The 18,377-nt window shown below is 40.9% G+C and overlaps 2 protein-coding genes across 3 annotated transcripts in view; one reads left to right on the top strand and one right to left on the bottom strand.

Moving 5' to 3' along the window:
- Window positions 1–7,783, top strand: part of PTPN2 (protein tyrosine phosphatase non-receptor type 2) — a 30,076-nt gene extending 22,293 nt beyond the window's left edge. Inside the window, exons 8-10 of one of the 2 annotated variants that reach the window (XM_063397005.1) lie at window positions 1,131–1,321; window positions 2,804–2,905; window positions 7,423–7,783. In XM_063397005.1, coding sequence (XP_063253075.1) covers window positions 1,131–1,321; window positions 2,804–2,905; window positions 7,423–7,444 — 315 coding nt within the window. In that variant the 3' untranslated portion in view covers window positions 7,445–7,783. Of the gene's footprint in view, window positions 1–1,130; window positions 1,322–2,803; window positions 6,750–7,422 lie in introns of those variants that run through there. The other variant, XM_063396997.1, reaches the window with a different exon arrangement.
- A 3,450-nt stretch (window positions 7,784–11,233) lies between these two features.
- PSMG2 (proteasome assembly chaperone 2) lies at window positions 11,234–18,375 on the bottom strand. The gene is made up of 7 exons (XM_063396983.1): window positions 18,242–18,375; window positions 16,459–16,630; window positions 15,616–15,674; window positions 14,739–14,857; window positions 13,244–13,417; window positions 11,951–12,071; window positions 11,234–11,586 (listed from the first exon to the last, which is right to left on the bottom strand). Exons 1-7 carry the CDS (start codon window positions 18,308–18,310, stop codon window positions 11,494–11,496), a joined length of 807 nt encoding a protein of 268 aa, XP_063253053.1. The 5' UTR covers window positions 18,311–18,375; the 3' UTR covers window positions 11,234–11,493.
- Window positions 18,376–18,377: the final 2 nt, after the last annotated feature.

Below are 18,377 nucleotides of genomic sequence, written 5' to 3'. Positions count from 1 at the left end.
CTTCTCTGCTAGTGATGGAGAGGGCCTGAAGTCATTGAAACCTCTCTTATTTAGCTTTAGCCAAATGTTCATCTCTGATGTCTCCCTCGATTCTGGAAGTCAGTAAACTGTGCTAACACAACTTTCACTTGTGGAGGCAGTGGAGGAGTCAGTTCATTGTTAAAATTCGTTTTGCCACCAGTCCATTTGCAAGTAGCTGTTTTTTTATATCACTCTCTGAGTTTGATATTTAATTTAGACCAGCAGTCTTGAAATCATTCCATGGACAGGACTCTATTACTTGTTTTGAGAAGATTCTATTTTCAGCTACTCTACCTTATCATAGACTTTAAAAAGTTACTGATTTTTTTTCCTACAAGGTATTCTATGTCTTTATAGGCACTAGCTGATTTGTGTGAGAAAAGAAGTGGTTGTATTTTAGGGCTGATTGTTTTCCTTCCTGTGCACTTTCTAGAGTTCTTTTCTGCATGAAATTTTGTTGTAGCAAGTCGTTCAGACTATTTGTCATTAGGACAGTTACCCATTAGGACAGAGATTTAGCAAAACAGGTTTACTTCCAATTTCTTTTTTTCCTCCATCTCATTTCAGATTACTTTTCAAAACAAGGTGAATAACTGTTTTATGATGCTGTAGATCTCTGGGCTAATGGCCTGCTAAGTTAAATAGCAGGCCATGACTCCGGCATAGATAACTCTTTGTTACATTTTCCCAGTTCTCTTTTTTTAGGCAGTTCTTGTATGCAAAGTCCTGTTGTATTTTGAAGCCATAAGAAGTAAGAGCACAGCACAGACCTGTGGCATGTAGAGGGAGATGGGAAGTGCTGGACAGTGCAGGATTTTGTAAGACAGGATGCCTCCTAATTGTGGAGCTGCTGTGGACAGTACAGACCCTGAAGGTAGAGGCCTCATGCCTTTGTAGTGGCACCATCCTGGAAAAATAGAAAAAAGGATCATTGATGGTTGTTGGAGAAGACACATCTTGACCTAACTTTATTTCTTCATCTAGCAATTTTTTTTCTTGATTGGTAGTTCCTTTAATCTACTTCTGTGATCATTCTTTTGGAAGACATCTTGGCAAGGGGGCCCTTTAATATTAGGGGAATGTTTGAAATATACTCTCCTTGTTTTCAGAAACGGTGGAAGGAGCTCTCTAAGGAGGACCAAGCGCCAAGTTCCGAGCAGTCTCCTCCACACCCAACCAAAATAACCACAGAGAAGTACAATGGGAACAGCATAGGCCTGGAGAACAAAGATCAGATGGAGAAAATAAACACTGACCTGTCCACTAAAGTTCAAGATATCACAGATGGGAACATTGAAAAGTAGGCATGATAAAGAAACTTCTAAAAGGCAGATACACTCTCTCAAAAGGCTGAATTATTGTCTGCTTCTCGTATTGTAAAAACCATTCAAGATCTTTCTGCAGTAGCAAGAGAGAACAGGTGGTATTTGACTGTCTTATTTCATGATTTTAAAAATACCACCTCAATGATTCCTTGTGATACAGTTTTACTGTTCAGAAGTCAAGAGAAGAAAAGCAAATGTCTCTAACTGAAGCAGCTAGACATCACACTTCAAAAGCATTTTTTTAACAGATTGTCAGTGAACTCCACTGTGAAGTCGTAAAATTGTCCAGCATAATTTCATACTGATTTTTAAATACAATGCTAACGTACATTTCATAAACTACATGGCTCCTCAGAAACACAAAGGTTTTATCACATTCCACTTTTTGTGTAGTGGTTGAAATTGTATCACTGTGTTCATGTTAAATCTGCCTGCTGTGAGGAGGTTGCTGTGGTTTAGCCGTTTCAGGTGAATTTGCCTTTCTCTTAGGAGTGCTGATGCCTCAGCTGGGAGGACTGTGTGGGTTGCCAAATGTTGATCCATGGCCAGAGATCCAGTACTGGGCCAGGGCTGTGCCAGGTTGAGCCATGTGGTGCACAGGAGGAGGCAGGGTGTCCCAAAGGGCTGCAGTCTGAGACGAGACACAGCAGTTCAATGAGGATAGGCTAGAATTCCAAATTAACAGCTGCCTCACCAAATGCACAGAAAGAAGCTCTTGGGGTCTTCATGAGTGTTTTGAGAGAGAATGACAGCAATTCCATAGATGTTTGAAGGAGCCCCTCACAAGACGTGAGGGTATGGCTGTGTTTTAGAAGTCAATCAAAGTTAGTTTTTGTGTCAGAGTTATGCTGTCTTAGAGATTGTGAGGGCACTTTTGGAGACCAGAATTACAAGGTCGTCCTGCTAATGTAACACACTGAACTCGAGTTTATTGTATGTCCTTTACCAAGGTCTGGTTTGCATCCTGAGATGGGTACTATTAACCCTGCATGCAGCTGTGAGCAGGGGTTGGAGTCAGTGTGTCATTGACGCTGGTGTGAGCTCTGCACTGGAGGCACCCTTGTGAACACTGTGACACTTGCACGTGGTACCTGGCATTGCATATAAAGGCAGCCTCCACACAAAACATCTCAGCCACCAAATGGGGCACAGACAGGGGTGAAAGACTCAGCCCAGATAACTTCACTAATTCTGTTCTCTGTCAAACTCATAGATAAAGTACCATGTACATTTTTACATCTGTCATTTATGTATTTGTGGGGCTTCACTATCTGAAACTCTATACATCAAGGTGGTTAAAACATAATAAAAGATCGCTTGGTTTGGATTTTTTATATTGCTGCCATATGCTACTGGTGGGTTAACTAATGGGAGCACTGGAATAAGGTTTGTTTTAATATTATAATAGCCTTTTTTCCTGTTCTTCAGTGTAAGATTCACCTTTTTTTCTTTTTAAGTTCTGTCCGAAAACGACTGCGAGAGGATAGAAGAGCAAACACAGCGCAGAAGCTGCAGCAGATGAAGCAGAAGCTAAATGAGACTGAAAGAAAAAGAAAAAGGTGGTTATACTGGAAACCTATTCTCACTAAGATTGGGTTTGGTACACTGATTTTAGTTGGTGCTTATTCTTGCTGGAAAATGTATTTTCAAGAACATTCCTTGTAAGTGAACAGTAAGTGTGACTGCTCCAACAGCTAATTTTGCTGGAAAGTAATGAGTAGGGGTGTGACTTTAGGCATAAACTCCTTATTCCTGGAATGGGTACAGACTGTTACCTACAATAGAGAAGTGATGTAAACTTGATCTCATGTCGGCATCTCAGGACTTTCCACTGCAGGTACTTAGAAAAATGAACCGCTGCCCCCCACAGAATTGATGGTTTTTGTTTAATATGAGCAGGTACAAACTTGCTGCAACTGTTTATACACTTTTTAAAATGGTGTTCTACCAGATCTTGAACAAATGCTGAACCATGGGAGGTTTAGCTACTGAAGGCTGTCTGGATTTAAATTTACATGCCTGACATAAGCAATAAACAGTGTTGTATCATTTACATTATTAATGCAAAGAAGTTATCCTTAAATATGTGTAATGTGTAATGTACTAGTGACATGAACATAAACATTTTATATTCTTACGACCTAGGATAAATATATTTTATAATTGCATATTTAATCTTTTTGTAGTTCACTGTACTTTTAAAAGCTCAGTTTGTACAGATTTCTGACCAAAAGAATTTCATTTTGAAACGAAATGTAATTATAATTTGTGCATGAAAAGAACAGTGCAACCATTCCCCATATTTGACTCTCCAGTTTGAAATGAGCAGCTAGGGGTCTGATGAAGCACTTGCCAATTTCTACTCTGTTAATTTGCATTCCTTATTTATTTTTTGTAGTTTTCATTATTTAAGTAAGACTTGGAATTTTTTTAAGGCTTTTGAGAACTTAGCCCCCACTGAGAGTCATACTGTTGATTAATGTATTCAGACTTCAGCTACTGTTTGAAGGCCAACGTTGTTCAAGTTCTGACATTCCATTAAATGTAAAACATAATGTTTTTTGTGTCTATAGATTTTAATTACTAGAAAGAATAAAATTAATTTGTCAGTAATAGTTGTAGAAAACACATCAAAGGAAATGGTAGTAGGACTTCCAAGGGTGGCTTTAATAGAAAAGAAATGTTGGTAGTGTTCTGCCATACCCAGTGTTTTCAGCTGTTATGAGCCACTTTGGTATCTTCACAAAGTCTAGAACTGCTTTTCAGGTTCCCTAGCACTGTATTAGTAAAACCCTTAATGACTAATATTTTGGAAGTATCTGTGCTACAGCCCCTTCAAAATTATTGAGCATTCCCTTTCCATTACTTGGGGTAGTAACACTTGTAAAATAGTAATTCAACACAAACCATTTTCTGTCCTTTAAATTACCTTTGAATACAGAGAATAGTATATGGCTGAGTGTAGCTTGTTGTTCAAGCTGGGATCTAGTAATTTGTAGGATTAGATTGTACTTTGAAATTGGAATTTTATTTATTCAAGCATTGCCTTGTTGGGTAACTTCAGAGAAGTTATGTTTTCTCCTTCCATTTTCTATGCTTGGTTGTTTTCTGGTGGGTGTGGGTCCTTGGGGTTTTCTTTCACCCCCCTCCCCCATTTTGTAAAGCACTTCTTGGATTTACTGCTGAAAAATACTTGAAGAGCTGGATGATTATTTGCTCCTCATTCGAAGGAATTGACTCAAAGTTTTCCAGTACATGCAAGCTTGGTAGTCACATACGAGGCATGGGGCCCAATTTACTACAGAAACCTAAGTACAGTTTACTCTTTAAAATTCTCATTTTGCAATATCTGATTCTATTCTGGACTACGCTGTTTGTATAGTAAACAAATGCTGAAGGGTTTGGATGAGGAGAACAAGTGTAGTTTCATGGAGTGCTCGATTTGCGAGGTTGTGCGTCAGCAGAACAAGACAGTTTGTTCCATGGCATTGCTGACCAACTGTGCAGCAGCTCGAATAGCAAAATGACTGCTGGGACCCAGCACAGGCAGGCAGCTCATGTATTTTAAGACATTTCACAATTTTTACAACCACAGTAACTTTTAGCCAGCAAGAAGACTGTCAAAAGATATTTTTTTTCCCTTTAAATTGAGGACAGGTTTTTCAGCATCTGCTATAACTGGTAATAGGTGTAAATGTATGTGCCTTATAAAGATATTTTGGTTATGGAAAAATACATGGAATGTAATTTAAATGCTTTTGTAACAGAAATATTCCAGATTTTATTCTAGATACTTAAAAGCATCTAAGGAAAAAGTGCAGGCGAAACTTGGACTGATACCACACTGTCATTTATTGCCCTTCTTTTGGCATGAGGAGGATTTCCTGGGCTACCAGTATCCTACAGGCACTGAGCTCTAACTGCAGCTTGTCAAGTTGTCACTTGATTTTCTTTTTTCCTGATTCAATCTTCTAAATTCCGGCTTTTCAGTTTTCTTGATCCTGAGTAAGCATTCTTCAGTTCAGCGTGGGGCAGGGCAGGGGGCAGCCAATTCAGATCACCTCACATTCTGTTCCCTTCTTGATGCAATAAAGCAGGACTTGCAAGTTCAGCGGTTGTTCTGTAAAAGTTTGGTTCTGTGATTGCAAGTACCTTAGGAGTCTTAACTGTTAATAATTGAAGGAGGATGAACCAGTATGAGCCTTGGACTAAACTATTTTGAACAGTGAATTGTTCATGATAGTATGAGAATAGTAAGGAAAATCAAATGATTGGTCTCTTTGTACATTCCAGGAAATAATTTGGATAAAAATCTTCTTTCTGGTCCATCACTAATCCTTAAAACCCAAAATCTGGAGGATTGCTTTTCTTGCTGCACACTAAGCCCTTGTGATACTTTGTTATTCTGGAGGATTTAAATTTACAGCAGTTTTGCACAGCTTGGATGTTAAATAGGAACAAATATGGGCCAAAATGAAGAACTGTTGATCCCAGTCATCTCTATCATAGGAAACGTTTAAAGGGTGAAATTGAAGGACATGCCTTCTGACCCCTCTCCTCTTCCCCTCCCTGATTTCTGGCAAACTGCTGGCTGGTTCCATGCTACTTCTAAAATGTTGTTGGACTCAATTCAAAATGTTACTCTGTTGGTTTGCCCCCTCTTCTCTAGAAATGCATCAGTCAAAATATTTGATGCATAGTGGGCATCTTTAATAAAACAATGTTTGACTCTCAGAGGAACATTTGTGTACAAGTCATGCACGTTTTCATAAAAAATGCCTAGCAAACATTTGGACCTCCACTGCAAGGCGTTTGCAAGATTGGAATTAATCCTCTAGGTTTCCTATTTGTGTTCTTGGTGCAGGGACAGTCCACTTAGTGACGGTACATCTGTATTTTCCTTGAAATGTATTAAGTAAAATAATTTAAATCCGTGTGAAATCAAAATTTGGAAAAAACCTCTGGATTTGTTATGGAAGTGAGATGTTGCCAGTGAAACGTGGCTTATTCTGTTAAACCTTGAGTAATATGGTTTACTGACATCAGTTTATGTCCCCCTGAAAAGGGAAGAGGCGTAAATGTGTATGCATGTATGTGTGACTGGATCATGCAGGCGATGAAAAAGCCTGGTTAGCTTTATGTTTAATGAATGTAAACCAAATTATTTACTTTGCTGTTTGGCATTATCGTAAAACCTGAGACACTTGAGGACTGCATGAGAAACTAAATTAACAATGACAAAAGAGAAAGTCTTCTGCAGGGCCAAGTGGCTTAAGCCAGAGGACAGTATTTGCAAAGGTGACGTGACACACAGTAGTCTTCCTGGGCCTTTTTGTTTGCCCCCAAAGTTTTAAGTCAGTCTTTCATTTTTATGTACAAAAAATAAACGTGTTCAAAATTGCATCTCTGTCTGAGTCTTTATTTAAACTGGAAGGAGGAATACTTGGAAGCCCTCTTTCAATGTGTCATAACTGGTGGAGGAAAGCTGTTTTTTGAATCAGTGCAGTGCTTGGAGAACTCAGATGCATTTTGCCTGTAGTAGCCTGCGAGTGTGGTGCTGTCATCACCAAGGTCTTTTTCTGTAGACTCTCAGAGTGAAGCCTTCCCTTGCCTAAGAACAACATGTCCAGTGCTGAGGTGTCTTTCTCACTACAGGCAATCCTTTTCCTAGAAACAGTTATTGCCAAGCCGCTGTAGCAGGATTGGCTCCACAGCTGTGAGAGGTGATGCGTTTTGAGATGTAGCCTGCCATAGACCCTCTGAGGCCCGGGGAGACTTCTGCAGTGCTGTGGTTACATGTGTGAGGAAGTGGTTTGCTGGACTGCCACCTGTACTTGAAACTCTCCAGCAAGGATGTGCCTTAGACTGTAACATGGAAATACATTCTGGAAAAGTAGCAGCTTTCCAAGAGTACTTGCTCAGAGGCAGTAGTTGCTCCAGGGAACACATGAGAAGCTGTTTGATGTTGACAGTGAGCTGCAAACCTGCTGTCAGTTCTTAGCTTTTTTTTTTTCTATGTTTTTTATCCCCGTACTCTGTACTGAATCGGTGACTTTCTTTTGGTTGTATATCGCAGGCCGAGACTGACTGACACCTAAGCCTTCAAGACTTGTGAATATTCTGCAGCTATAAACTGCAAATTATTGACATGCAAAGCGAGACATGAGCCCCTCTTCGGGAACAAAAAGTGAGGTCTGTTAAGTACCAAGAAGACCTCAGTTATCTGTTTACAGCGTAAACTGCACCGAGGGGATGAAGACCACCAGCAGCGTGTGCTACTTTGCAAAACAAAATAATATGCCATCTTGTGTTTTTATAATGCCTGTATTAATGTAGAAAGATGTAAAAGAAATAAATTAGGAAGTATTTTGTTTTGTACTGCCATTCTTATTGTATTTTTATACTTTTTGGCAGCATTAAATATTTTTTTAAATTGATGATGTGGTGTTGTGTGCGCGTTATGTTAGGGAGAACCTGTTAAGAGTGTGTGTTGTGGAAAAAGAAGGGTTTTGCCTTAAGGTTTCCTGATACTTGTCTTAACTGGAAAATGGCAAAATTGTTAAGAGTGTGCTTTATGCAAGTATTTTCATTAATGCTAAGTATTGTAGTTTGATTTAGGAGGAACTCTTGCATATTTCTTCTGTAATACACCACTAAGAATATTATTTTATTAATCTGACCAGTCAGTTTGGTAATCCTTTTATGTTTGCTATAAAATATGCACAAAATGTTCAGAGTAACTGTGTGACAGGGAAGTTTTCTGTTGGTGGTGCTTTTAAGGGAGGAAAGAGGGAAAACCTGATCTCTCTTGACCCACGGTCCTGTGCAGTTAACGGGAGCTGAGGAACAAAAATGAAGCGCACAGAAGTCAATGGTGTCTGTAATTAAACAGGTTTTGCTTGTGCCATTGCTGTGTGTTCTATGTACAGTATTTTCCTTCACGTCTCCCACCTTCTCTCTGTTCTCCTTGACATAGTCAGGATGGATTGGAAACGGGTAAGCCAGAGTTCTGCTTAAAGGAGTTCTTCCAACAGGGTCGGCAGGGTTTCCAGCCCTGTGCCTTCTGTAACAGAGCTGATGTCAATTCTGCACTTGTTCTCTGATGGCTTCAGATAAACCTGAACTCATGAACCTATATATTTACCATGACTGTCTAAACTGGCATGTGGTGTTTTACGTGGAATTTGCACCTTGCGTATTTTTCTAACAGGTTTTCGTACAAGTCATATAGTTACTGAAAGTGAAGTGTGGAACAGGGGGACATCTAGGCCAACTCGGGCAATTTTTGCTACGCAAGGCAGCAGCCTGAAAGCTTACCAGAACTTGGTCTTGAGGCCCATTCATGAAAGCAGTCATATTCAGAGTTGCGTTGAACTTGAAGGGGAAGCTGAAGCAGTGGAGTACTTAATGCTGTCACTTGACCTAAAGACACACTTGACACCATCCTGAAATGGTCTAAATTGCCAGGCTGGTTTGTCCAAATTTTTTTTTTATGCGATTATCATTGTTCTTAGCCTATGCTGGAGGAGAAAACAACACTGCAACTTGATTCAGTTTTCATTTTCCAGTTGGTGCAGCTGTGAAACCAGAAGTGTTCATAGCAAGGGATCAAGCTCTGCCAAAACCACTGCAACAAACCCAGCTATTGTTGATCACAGGAACACGATTTGTTTGTACCACTTGGAACATCTTTGGATACAGCTTTCAGCAGTTCATGCCTTTTACCTTTAGCTATGGTTTAGGTTTTCATTATTTTCCCCTCTTGGAGTTGTGAGTAAGCATGCAGTGCATGACTGCTGGAAATGTGCGTGGGCCTTATTATTCTGCCTGCTGCTCTCACATGCAACTAGTTTACCTTGTGGGGCATAGGCAGCTGAGTATCCTAATAAAATGCTGATTGCCCTTTGTTTTTAAATGGTTTTCAGCTACTGAGATGCTGGAATGAAGTTGATGTCAGCAAGCTTGATGAATCGGCAAAGGAGATCAAGATAGAGTAGTTACAAAACCGGGGCTTTTTTGGGTTTTGTTGAGTGCTGTCCTGTGACATGAGAAGTCTTACTTTCTGACCTGTAAACTTGTTTGGTTATTTTTACACAGGCCCCAGTTGACTACTGTTGACACTGTATTTAGAAAGGTGAAGGAAGAGAGAGAAAGGACTAAGTGAGTGTGCCATTGTAGCCTTTAAAGAAATGGGGTTAAAATGATCAGACTTGTGAAAAACAATTTTTCCAAGTGAAGATGCTGTGATTGACTGACTGCCACTTTTTTCCCCCATGCTTACGGGTGGTGTTGCAGAGGTGTTTTTATTTTTGCTAGTCATCTAAACAGTGGGGCAAAGTCTTGTCCTGCTGGAAAGTTTTGGGGTGTGCAGGGTTGTCTTGTTTGTCCTGGGCACTGGAGGCAGGAGTGGCTCTGGGCCGAGGGCAGCGCCGCCTGCAGAACTGCTGGCTTTGGAGAAGCTTCGTCCTTGTTCCTCTCACAAGGATCCGACTGCCCTCTACCTTCTTCACAGGGAACAGGAAAATCCTGAGGATTTTCAGAAAGTATGCCCAGTGTTCTCCTTGTCCCTTCTTGAGGCTTTGCTTGGCTGTGCCTCTTGAGGAGGTTGCGAACATCTCTGGCTCACTTAAGAAAAATACTGTGAAGCAAATAACACCCCTGTCATAGCTTCTGTCTGGTCCTTCAGTCCATCAGGACTTAATTTGCTTTCCTGCTCTATATACACCTTGTAGTCACTTAGCTCAATTTGAATATGGTTATTTTTCCAATTAGCTTTAGGCTTATCAGACTTGCCTTGTGCTCCACATGGCCTTCTGTCTGCATTCCCTGACTGCATCTGCATTTTGACTCGCTAGCTTACCAGTCCGGATACCTGTGGGAACTCCTAAAAATATTTTTTTGGTTAATTCTCATCTTTCAACTCTAGAACTGACCACCTTGCATCCATCATTTAAAGTTGCTTTTAAATCAGCTGATGTGACCAAGCACTTCCAAAAGGCCGAATTTGAGCATATAGCTAAGTACTACAGAGCACCAGGTACCATGACAAATACTGAACACGTGAACTGTCCATCACACAACAGCTGTCTCAGACTAAGCCTGTAAAATACAGATACCAGACTGCCTGGTGTCAGGCAAGGTTCCCTGATTCCTTTGTATTTCAGAGCACTGTATTAATGTTCAGTCTAAGAAGGCTCATTGGCCTGGAAAGCTTTAGTTTCAGCATCTTAGTAGCTTCTGGAAATGGAACAGAAGCCTGGAAAAGAGAAGGCTCAGGGGTAACCTAATTGTGGCCTCCCAGTTCCCAGAGGCACTGGTCTGCAAGAGAGCTGGAGAGGGTCTTTTTACAAGGGCATGAAGGGAAAGGATAAAGGGAAATGGCTTCAAACAGAGTACGTTTAGGTTGGGTATTAGGAAGAAATTTTTTTACTGCCAAGGTGGTGAGGCTCAGGCTCAAGTTGCCCAGAAAAGTTGCAGATGCCACATCCCTGGAAGTGTTTAAGACCAGGGTGGTTGGGGCTCTGAGCAACCTGGTCTGGTGGAGTGTCCCTGCGTAAAGCAGTGGGACTGGAACTAGGGGATCTTCAGGATCCCTCCAACCCACCCTGTTCTGTGACTCTGCAGACAGAGAACAGGCTGTTACACTGCTTGCAGTCTCCTCAGTTGAAGCTACCACAACAGCATTGAGAAAAGAAAGCAAAACCAGATCACTTCTGACCTTCACTTATCTCACCAGGAAGTCGTGAAAAAAAAGATCCACAGTTGATGTGGAGGCGGAGGGTTTTATCTTCCAAGAAAATCCATGCCTACACATCTCTCTCAGTTCTCAGCTGCATTAAAAGGGAGCTCTGTAAGCTTGTCCATGGCAGTAACAACCACGGAAAGAGTTTTCTTAAAAAATATTTTATTAGAAAAAACTTCCAACCAAAGTTACTCGATAAACAACTGTACAAAACATATTTCTTTGGTGAGTTTGTGAAAGTTACCTTAATTTCTTTAGCTACCCACATACACAAAAGGAATTTTTCTTAAATAGAGCATTTATGTAGACATCAAAGCAAGCTGCTGCTCCTTGGCAATTATTGTGTAATCATCACCTCGAGGGACATCTGCGACCACACACTACTCACAGCGAGTTCAGAGCTGATCAGAAGAGGGCAGGGGGGAGACCATTACCAAAAAGCAAGCGCCAGGAACTCGGTATCTTCCACTGTGAAGAAGGATCTGTGGAATTGTTGCTCTGCAACAAACCCAGAATAATTAAGTTTTAAGTGGTAAGGACGTAACTGGCACGGGTATTAAAAGAATGGGCAGCAGTACAAGTGTCGGTGTCACAGGGCATTGCTTTAGAGAAGGGCACTGGAAGAAAGAACTCAATCAAACCTTTATACAGTTTTTGCCCACACCTGTCAAACAAAAGAACTGGTGTTCAGATTTGTTTTTTCAGGTGGGGAAACTCCCAGTGAGATTTTAATACAAATGTCTATTTTATTTTTCATATTCTTGATGACCAAGAGCCAAAATGAACCCCTCTAGACTGAAGAAAAAAGAAAACAATGGATATAAAATATGAAAGCAAGAACTTTAGATCGAGCAGTACTTACTTCACTTTTAATTAGCTGGAGCCATTCATTCAGATAGTTAACCAGAACAAATGCATCAGGGATGTTGTCTCCTTCTGAACAAAATTTCAGAAGAACTGCCATTTGGATTCCCTGTGAACAGCTGCAACAAAAATAAGCATGCATTTACATTTTGGTTTTAGACCCACAACAAGTATATTTATGTATTAAGAGCAGCAACAATATGCATGTATCTTGTGAAAAGCCAAAACCAAAAAGGAAAAATGTATGGATATATTTTTTTTTCCTCTCCAGATTTCCTTGATCACATTTTCACACTTCATGCTCTTTTGTGTTGTCTTGAATTTGTTCTTTACTTTGCAAGGCAGGAATCCTCCATCTTATAAGAGTATTCAGGCCTTTTACATACTTAGTTTGCATTTTTTGTGCTGGTGAGATGCCTATACATATCCTTTGATCCAATCAATCCTTATCTTTTTGTGTATTTTAAACCAGCAGTTTTGCAGACTGTGTATCACTGCTTCACTCAGAATATTCTCAATTTTTAATTTAGATATTAAGATGGTTATTTTTAAATTTTTTGCCTCAAGTCCTGGCAGGTCTTTTCTTTTGCAATTGTATATTGTTTCCAGACTGAAGTCAGTATAAAGGTAAGTGTGGCATTAGTAACTTTGCTGCTGTTGAATGGTCAGGTGTCAAAAGTAATAATTAAAAATAAAAGTCAGTTTTCCACCTAACACAACATATCTTTTGCAGAACCACAGAGTTGTGCTATAAATGAGTATTAGTTTCTAAAATTTAAAAACTCGGCTTTCAGCACAACTTCTGATGCATGCACCTTTTAATAAAACCCCCACATCTAATTTTTTTGCTGGCCCTGAAATCTTAAGTCATTCATAGTGCTGCAGGTTTTTGGGGTTTTTTGGGTAACTGACATTGGAACCATTTGCCTCAGGAAACAGTTTCAGTTAAAGCAGCACAGGTACAGCAATTCTACTATTTACAAACTGTGGTTTGGGTAATATCAGATACCAGACTGATTGTGATCATAACTGTCAAGACTTTATTCTTTTCCTTTAGCCTATTCCCTTCTATTTTTATCTTATTCTAACTTTATGATCTAGGACTCCCTACTTCTCTTTCTCCTAATCATGAGCCTGACCTAAAACAAATTCTATTCCTATGGACTAGAATAATTCTGTTCTATAAAAAGAAGGACTTTTCCTGTAACAGAAAAGTTTGTAAGATAATTTTACCCAAGTACTAAAAACAAGACTTCTGATACCCTTCTGTGCTTATCTTTAGACAGCTCACCTCTCAGTAAATAATAGTTTTGTGATGCCACCTCCAGGTATATGCAGAACTTTGTCTGTATCGCTTATTCCAGGGTAAGCTGCTACTTTTTCCATTTCTTTCCAGTTCAGCTCCTTCATGCGGCCTCCAAGTGCTTTCTCCAGATCGGGTGTGAGCAGGTAGCGCAGCGGGGTCCTAGGAACACGTCAGGGATGCACTCAGGACACCACCCCAGTTACACTCAGGGCACACAGAAGGTGCAAGCACTGAGGACCTCACGCCTCAGTGTGAGAAGAATTGCTCCAGTATTCTCTCTCTCTTCGGATCAAAGTAAGAAAGTAACTCTGTGGCCTCCAAACTGTACAAGCTACTCAGCTTTCTGCCACAAAGAGAATTTAGGTACCCTTTTAGGGGCTCAAGTAACTGGCAAGTGCCAAATACATAAGCACATAAACAGGAGACTTGTGTATAGCTGTTAAAATAATTTACAAATAAAATGTGCTTTCTCTTCCTTCAGATAGGAGGTGATTAATTGAAAATCTGCTAGTGTAAACGTGGACTTCACTATGATACAGTATTTTTAATAAGGTCACACTACTAATACATTCAGACTTTAGTCAAATTAAAAGTATTTTCTGAATGCACTACCCTCACTCTTTAGTAAATCTGCCGTAAGGGAGTTGTTCTGTGGTGCTGAGGGAGCTGGGAGGGTTTAAATCACCAGAACTTCTGACTCAGACCTCATCAAATAATGATCAGCCCCTCTCACTTCATTCCATGTTGGCCATCCTGCAATTGTATGGACCTACCACTGTGTCTGGGATGTGCATAGATCTAAACCTCCTTTGAGGCCCTATGCATTCAGAGACCCTGAGGATGACAACTGCAGAAATACTGGTTTTATTTGCAGAAATACTGATCTTATTTGTTTTTCATGAAATCACCAATTGTGATGCCCTCAATCAGCAAGACATGCCTGGTTCTTGGATGAGTAACATCTAGTAAAAGAAATATTGCAGTTGCAACACTGCAGTTACGTCCCAACAAATAATAACCGGTAACTTCCTATTATAAAAAAAAGAATGACAACATCCTGTATCACAAAACCCCTTCCAAATGCAGAATGGTGATGAAGAGGTCAGAAACAAACCAATACTGCAATCCACTATTAAAAAATCTAACCTGTGACCTGTATGTCAGCAGCTAATCCCTGACATTGCTTGCAGCCACAAGAAGTTAAAACTGAGCCTCTGCCACCTGGCAGTGCATGCCAAGTGCAATTTGCTTACAGCTTTTAATTTGATCAGTACTTCTGACAGTGCTAACCCAGAAAATTCAGAGACTAATCCTGTATAACATGTTTTAATAGCATACTAAGCATTTTATGACATATGTACGCATACAAGCAAAAGTACGCATACCTGCCAAAAGTACTCAATACATGGGAGTAGAGGGAAATATGTCAGTCAAAATCACCCCAAACCATCAATTAGGTCTTTTAAGGACACAAACATACCCCAGGAGCTGCTCATCATCACGCTGGTATGCATGGCTGCTGGACAGAAGGACAACCCTGGCACATTTGCTGCTCTTCACCCAAGCAAGCAGGGTTTCACAGAATGGCCTGTACTTGTTCTTTATGCAAAGACACAGGAAAAAAAGGAAAGCATTTAATGTGTCCTTAACAACGCCAGGTGTTATACACCATGTGTAGCAGTGATATTAACTATTCTTTAAATCGACTTAGTCTTCAGCCCCAGGTATATTATTAGAAAGCAGAGAATTGCCCTGGTTCTTTACTTAAACAAAACTACACATAGAATTATAATAATTATCATTAAGACCATGTCAACCACCTGTTTTGTGTGCCATTAATACCAAAGGAAAAAGCTTTAGAGCAAGATGGGATGGCAGGATCACACAGTATTCTTCCACACTTTGAACTGCTAAAATACTGCATCACAATTTTGTTTTTATGTCATGGCATTCTGCTTATTTTAAATTACAGCCACTGTCCAATTAATGAGTATGAAATAATTGGCATGACACACAAAAAAAAGAATAAAGCTATTACAAAGAATATACAAAACCAATAAATGTAAAGGGAAAAAAATAAACAGACAAAACCCAGACCATTTTGTATTTTCTTGACTCTTAATAACTAAGGAGATATTTACACTAAAATCTACCAACACAGGCAGCTGTTGTGGGGCTTTGAAAAACAAAATCAAAACCTCAGCCTTCAATGAATGCAGAAATCAGTAAAACTGTACCAACTGCAAAGGCTGTTACAGCATGAAGTAGAAAACTAATTTCACCAGACCACTTAATATTTGCCAGCAGAACTATTCAAACCAAATAGTGATGTAAGAACAATCAATGAACATACATACCTTTATAAAAGGTGACCTGATTTGCAGAACTACAAGTTTCTTTGAAGGTAAGGAGTACACTACAAGAAGAAATCATTAAGTCTTGTTAAGCAAAAACTGAGAAAGAGATCTGGGTTTAAATATATCAAGAATTACCTTATTTACAAACTCCAAGATAGTAAACCTTTCAGCTATCAATTCACACAGGAAAGTCTGATAACACCCATTGTGTTAAAAACACATATTTCTGTGCATTTTATTTTCATAAGACTGAGTTTCAGTTGTACTAAATTCAAGGACTGAATTATATTAAAAGGTATATGAAGATTTGCCTCCTGTAATGATTCAGATAATGTATGCATCTTTGCAAAGATTGACAGATTATTCTGAGATTTCTGTGATTTAAGAGGGTAAAAAAATAAAACACAATGATCAGTGTGGGGAAAGAAATGAAGACTTTTTAGGAGGAGTGGGAGAAACATTACACAGGGAAAAAGGCAAAGGTATGTGGGAAGGAAGAAGAGCATCCTTTTAAATCAGAAATTCAACTTGTATTTCAATAATTTAAGTATGTGCACACTTGATGTTGCTTTGGATTAACACCACAGAGAGTTTTAGCTGCACTGCAGTATGGCTCAAATTCAACATTTCTTGCTGGTTCCAAATATCAAATTTGCTTTCCAAAATAACAACAGGAACAGTTTCCTCTGTGAAGTGTAAATACTTTCCTATCTGTAGGTTTCTGCAGCTGTTATTACTGACATTAATTTAAGCACATCAGCAACATTAAACAACAAAAAAAAGTAAATGTGATGTTCTTGCATCTTATGCCCCCTGCAAATACCTTCAGCATTCAATACCCACCTTCAGCATTTATACTGAGCTCTGTTGAGTTTTCCTCTGCTGTTGCATATGGGTTATTTCCAACCATTGGCACCAGGCAATTGGTGTAGAAGTAACCAACTTTGGTCATGTCAAGTGTGGAAATCACCAAATCTATTGCCAACTGCCCGACATTTCCCACGGACACTGCTGGCTGAAGTAACAGAATGAACAGAATTACAGCGTGCCTTATGGATGGCAGAGGGTGCTCTTCAAATAGTGAAGGATTAAACTCCTTAAAATCTGATCAAACATGATTTCTAAAAGTGGCTGCTCATCCTCTGGCAAAGGTGGCTATTTCCTACCACAAGGATTGGTAAATAAAGGATTTTATTCCTGTCTGACAACAAACATCCTGGCCTCTTCTGTGAATACTCCTGTCTCACTGTAAACTGAAAGAACAGCTTGGAAACTTACCTCCTTCCCCACACTTCTGGATTGAGAGTAGGTAAAAGCCACTCAAGCAAGTGATGTGAGACTGCCAAACCTCACACGATGCCCAGAGGCAGCGCTCGTATTACATATTAAACCTCTAAATCTCCGACTGACCTATAGAAAAGAATAGCTTGCTCTCCATTTTTTTAAGGATAAAAATGATAAGGGTGCCCTTAAATTAATTTCAGAGGAATTGCTGTGGGTTGTCATCAATCGGGGCGGACACTGCCCTATTATACTGACCTAATATGATGGCACGCAAAGACAAAATCAAGAGTCTGTGTCCTTCCAAAGAAACTGTTAGAGGAAGACAATCATAAAACGTTCGGGCGCTTTCCTCTACGTTATAATAAAACCTAAGAATCGCTGGTGCTGCCCACTGCGGAAAGACACCGGATCTGAGGCTGAGGGGAGCCGGGAAAGCGGCGGCAGCGCTGGGTGTCCGCACGCCCCAGGGCAGCCCGCCCGCCGCCAGCCCCCGGAGGGGCTGGGCACTGATGTGCTTCCTGCTGCTCGTCAGCTGACCGGGAATGACTCCCGCGCAGCCTGCACCGTCATCCCGGGCCCGGCAGCCCTGGAAGCCCTGGAAGCCCTGGAGCTGCCTGCGGCTCACCCAGCAAGGCGAGAAAGGCCAGGGGTTGCCCCTCCGCAGCCGGCGCTGGAGCTCCCGTCCCACACTGACATCGTCACCTCGGGCACATGACCTGACACTGATGTCACACCATGTGTCAAAGCGATAAAAACACTTCCAAAAACAATCCTAATCCGAGATTTAAATGTAGCAGAATTTCTTTTTTTACATTGGAAACATTTATATATCGCATTTACATGAATAAAACCCCAAGCTTTTATTGCAGCGGCAACCCACCGGTGCTGCAAATCAAGTAAAAGCACGTAGGGCGCATTAATTTTTAGAGCAACAGCATTTAGCTATAGCTCTGAAATAGCATACAGCTATTGCTCTAAAATAAACTATAGCTGTTGCAGCTCGGCACGGATCGTCTTGTGAGGGGCAAACCCGGGGTTCTGGGGAGGGAGAAGTTGACAGAAACGGAGAAGACCGCGCTAAGCTCTGCGGCAGACGGAGCCCTCCAAACCCTCTTTTCCTCGGCAGAACACCCCCAGATTCCACAGACACCGCCTGCCCTGCGCCTTCTCCGCTTATCCCACGGCCAAGCACCCAGGGACGACCCTCGGGCAGGGCACGGAGAGACACCAGGGCCCCCCGTGTCCCGTCCCACAGCAGCGGAGCCCCAGCACGGGGACCGGGGGCAGCGATCCCTCAAACCCACCGAGGGCGGGGGAAAGGGGAAGCAGGAGCGTGACTCACCATGAGCAGAGTGAAGCCTTTAAACTCGGGGGCGGCGGAGTCCCCGCCGCGGTCGCATGGAATGAACATGCCGGCCGGGAAGGGAGGAGGGAAGCAGGCAGTGAAGAAAGGAAGGAAGGAAGAACGGAAGGAAGGA

The sequence above is a fragment of the Prinia subflava genome, chromosome 1 (genome assembly GCF_021018805.1).
Source record: "Prinia subflava isolate CZ2003 ecotype Zambia chromosome 1, Cam_Psub_1.2, whole genome shotgun sequence".
Lineage (NCBI taxonomy): Eukaryota > Metazoa > Chordata > Aves > Passeriformes > Cisticolidae > Prinia > Prinia subflava.
This window is presented reverse-complemented; position numbering and strand designations above follow the sequence as displayed.